This window comes from Octopus bimaculoides, chromosome 27, assembly GCF_001194135.2.
Source record: "Octopus bimaculoides isolate UCB-OBI-ISO-001 chromosome 27, ASM119413v2, whole genome shotgun sequence".
Classification (NCBI taxonomy): Eukaryota; Metazoa; Mollusca; class Cephalopoda; order Octopoda; family Octopodidae; genus Octopus; species Octopus bimaculoides.
The window spans coordinates 10697298-10699945 of record NC_069007.1 but is presented as its reverse complement, the minus strand read 5'-3'; the positions used below and the strand labels follow the sequence as shown (position 1 = coordinate 10699945).

General features: G+C 35.6%; 1 protein-coding gene across 1 annotated transcript in view; it reads left to right on the top strand.

The window, feature by feature from the left end:
- Positions 1-928: 928 nt before the first annotated feature.
- Positions 929-2648, top strand: part of LOC106880049 (glutamate--cysteine ligase catalytic subunit-like) — a 55374-nt gene continuing 53654 nt past the window's right edge. The window contains exons 1-2 of the mRNA XM_052977139.1: positions 929-1185; positions 1925-2144. Coding sequence (XP_052833099.1) covers positions 1995-2144 — 150 coding nt within the window. The 5' untranslated portion in view covers positions 929-1185; positions 1925-1994. The remainder of the gene's footprint in view (positions 1186-1924; positions 2145-2648) is intronic.

Genomic DNA, 2648 nt, shown 5'->3' with positions numbered 1-2648 from the left:
TTTACGAGTGTTCTTCGGGAACGAATTAATTCAAGGCATTGCTGAAATTTCTTCTTTTCTGCTCCCAGAATATTTTCTCTGGGCCCTTATATATCCTGAATAACATCCATTATACCGCATTTCATATATAGTCGGATGATAAGAAAGGGTAAACAGGAATAGCCAGATGTGAGATACCGGCTGTTACTATCATATGTCCATATGCATATGTGTAGACAAGTTGACAGGCCGTAAAGGGGAGAGAAAGTTGCCCCTTCCATCCGTAGAATTGTGCAAGGAATATGGTGAATGCGGTGAGCTGGCAGAAACGTCAGCAAGCCAGGCGAAATGCTTAGCAGTATTTCGTCTGTCTTTATGTTCTAAGTTCAAATTCCGCTGAGGTCAACTTTGCCTTTCATCCTTTCGGGGTCGATAAATTAAGTACCAGTCGATAAATTAAGTACTGGGGTCGATCTAATCGACTGCCTCCCCCAAAATTTCAGGCCTTGTACCTAGAGTAGAAAAGAATACAGTGAAGATGAAGGTAGCAGGATGTGGATAGCCGACAAGGCGGAGGGGTTCTATACTAATGGTTTGAAGGTTATTGCAACCAAGTGGAAGATCTGTACCATCAGACAATGGTTGAGCTACAACTAGCAAATGAACTGCTACTGCAAGACAGCATCATCGCCGCCCATACACATTGCACTCTTGTACACCACATGGCACATGACGTGGATGCCCAGAGAGACAATTTGGTGGTGAGACGAGGCCAACTGCCTTACTATCCAAAGAAGTTCTGAACAAAACAGTCAACGTCAAACTATGATGGACAACCAATGATGACGTCAGTATGTATATGTGCGTGTGTGTGAATGTATGTATGTGTGTGTGTATGTATGTATGACTGAATGTATGTATGTATCTATGTGTATGTGCATGTGTGTGTATGTATGTATGTCTCTATTCTGTTTTTAATCATTCAAATTCTTTCTCTGAAGAAGGAGCTGGTTTCTAACAAAGATACAAAACTCCTTGTTTGGAATGTAGATGATGAAAACAATGTCACATTTTAAACCTGAGAAAAGTCTTGCATAGTATTACTGTTCCACTTACAGATTGTATTTGTAATGTGTGAACCAGTTGGACGACTTCTTTTTCAGAAAATCCAAGCTTATCCAGACTGACAGTTATGTATGTACTTATGTATGTATGTTAAATTCAACTTACGTTGAAAGTCAAAACACAAAATTTTAAAAGCATTGACATGTATTGAAAGATACATATAAGGAAATAATTTTATTCTCAAACACAGGATAATGCTTGTAATATAGTATGAACAAGATAAACTATCCATATTTTGCAGAAAAATCTGGCAGCCGACAGATTTTTCTGCAAATTATGGATAGTTTATTCTGTTCATGCTATATAACAAGCATTATCCTGCGTTTGAGAATAAAATTATTTCCTTATATGTATGTATGTATGTATGTGTGCATATGCATATATATAAGTGTGTATATGTGTTTATTTCAATATACGTATGTATGTGTAAGTATGTATGTGCATGTAGGTAAGTATCTGTGTATGTATGTACGTTTGCACACATGTATGTGCCTGTGGATCGATTTATGTATGAATGCATGCGTGTGTGTGTGTGTGTGTGTATTTGTGCGTCGTTGGATGCATATACATATTGGTATGTATTGCAAGAAACATCTTGGCTTTTTTCTGTAATATTTAACATGGTTCAACCTACATAGGGTAATGTGTGCAAAACAAAATAGGAATTTTGAAAGATTCTATAAAACTACTTTTTAAACATCAAATGGCTATGAAGAGTCTACCAGAATAAAATAGTAATCAAAGGGGTCGATAGATAAAAAATGGTTGAGAAAGGTTTTACACGTTAAAGTTTCCTATTTTCTTTAATTTCTATTTACAGTCCTTACTGAACAGCAAAGATCTAACAAAGTAAAACTAGATGAAAGAAACGTTTGTCAGTCAAAATAAAAATGGCCTTTGTTACAGACGGTACTCTAATGAAATGGGAAGAGATTAAACCCTATATTCCACATATCAAAAGACAAGCAAGAAGGCAGTTTGTTCATCAGTATAAGAAATATAAGGACCCTAAAAATTTTCCGTTTTATTGGGGCGATGAGGTGAGTTCTTGACATGTAGTTTATTTTTCTGCTTGAAACTCACTCTTCCGATTTTGTTGAAAATTTATATGTAGCCACTGGCATGCTATGAAATAGCAGTCCCACAGCATGGCACTTTGGGTAAGTATTCTCTGCTTTAGCCTCAGATTGACCAGTGCTTTGCGGGTGGAGTGAATTTAGTTGATACAGAAACTGTGTGGAAGCTCGTTGTGTTAATACATAAATACATACATATACATACACACACACACACACACACACACACACACATATATATATATATATATATATATATATATATATATTATATGTATTTATTTTCTCCTAATTAATAAATAATTCGGACAAAATAAATTGGTTAATAGATACCATGGTAGCAAAGATCACAAAATGACTGTGGTGTAACTCCTGTTTATAAGGTAGAGACTCCTTGTTATTTTGGGTACTTGAGTAAATATATAAATTTAGTAAATGGAGTAAAACGCATATGTTAACTGAATATTT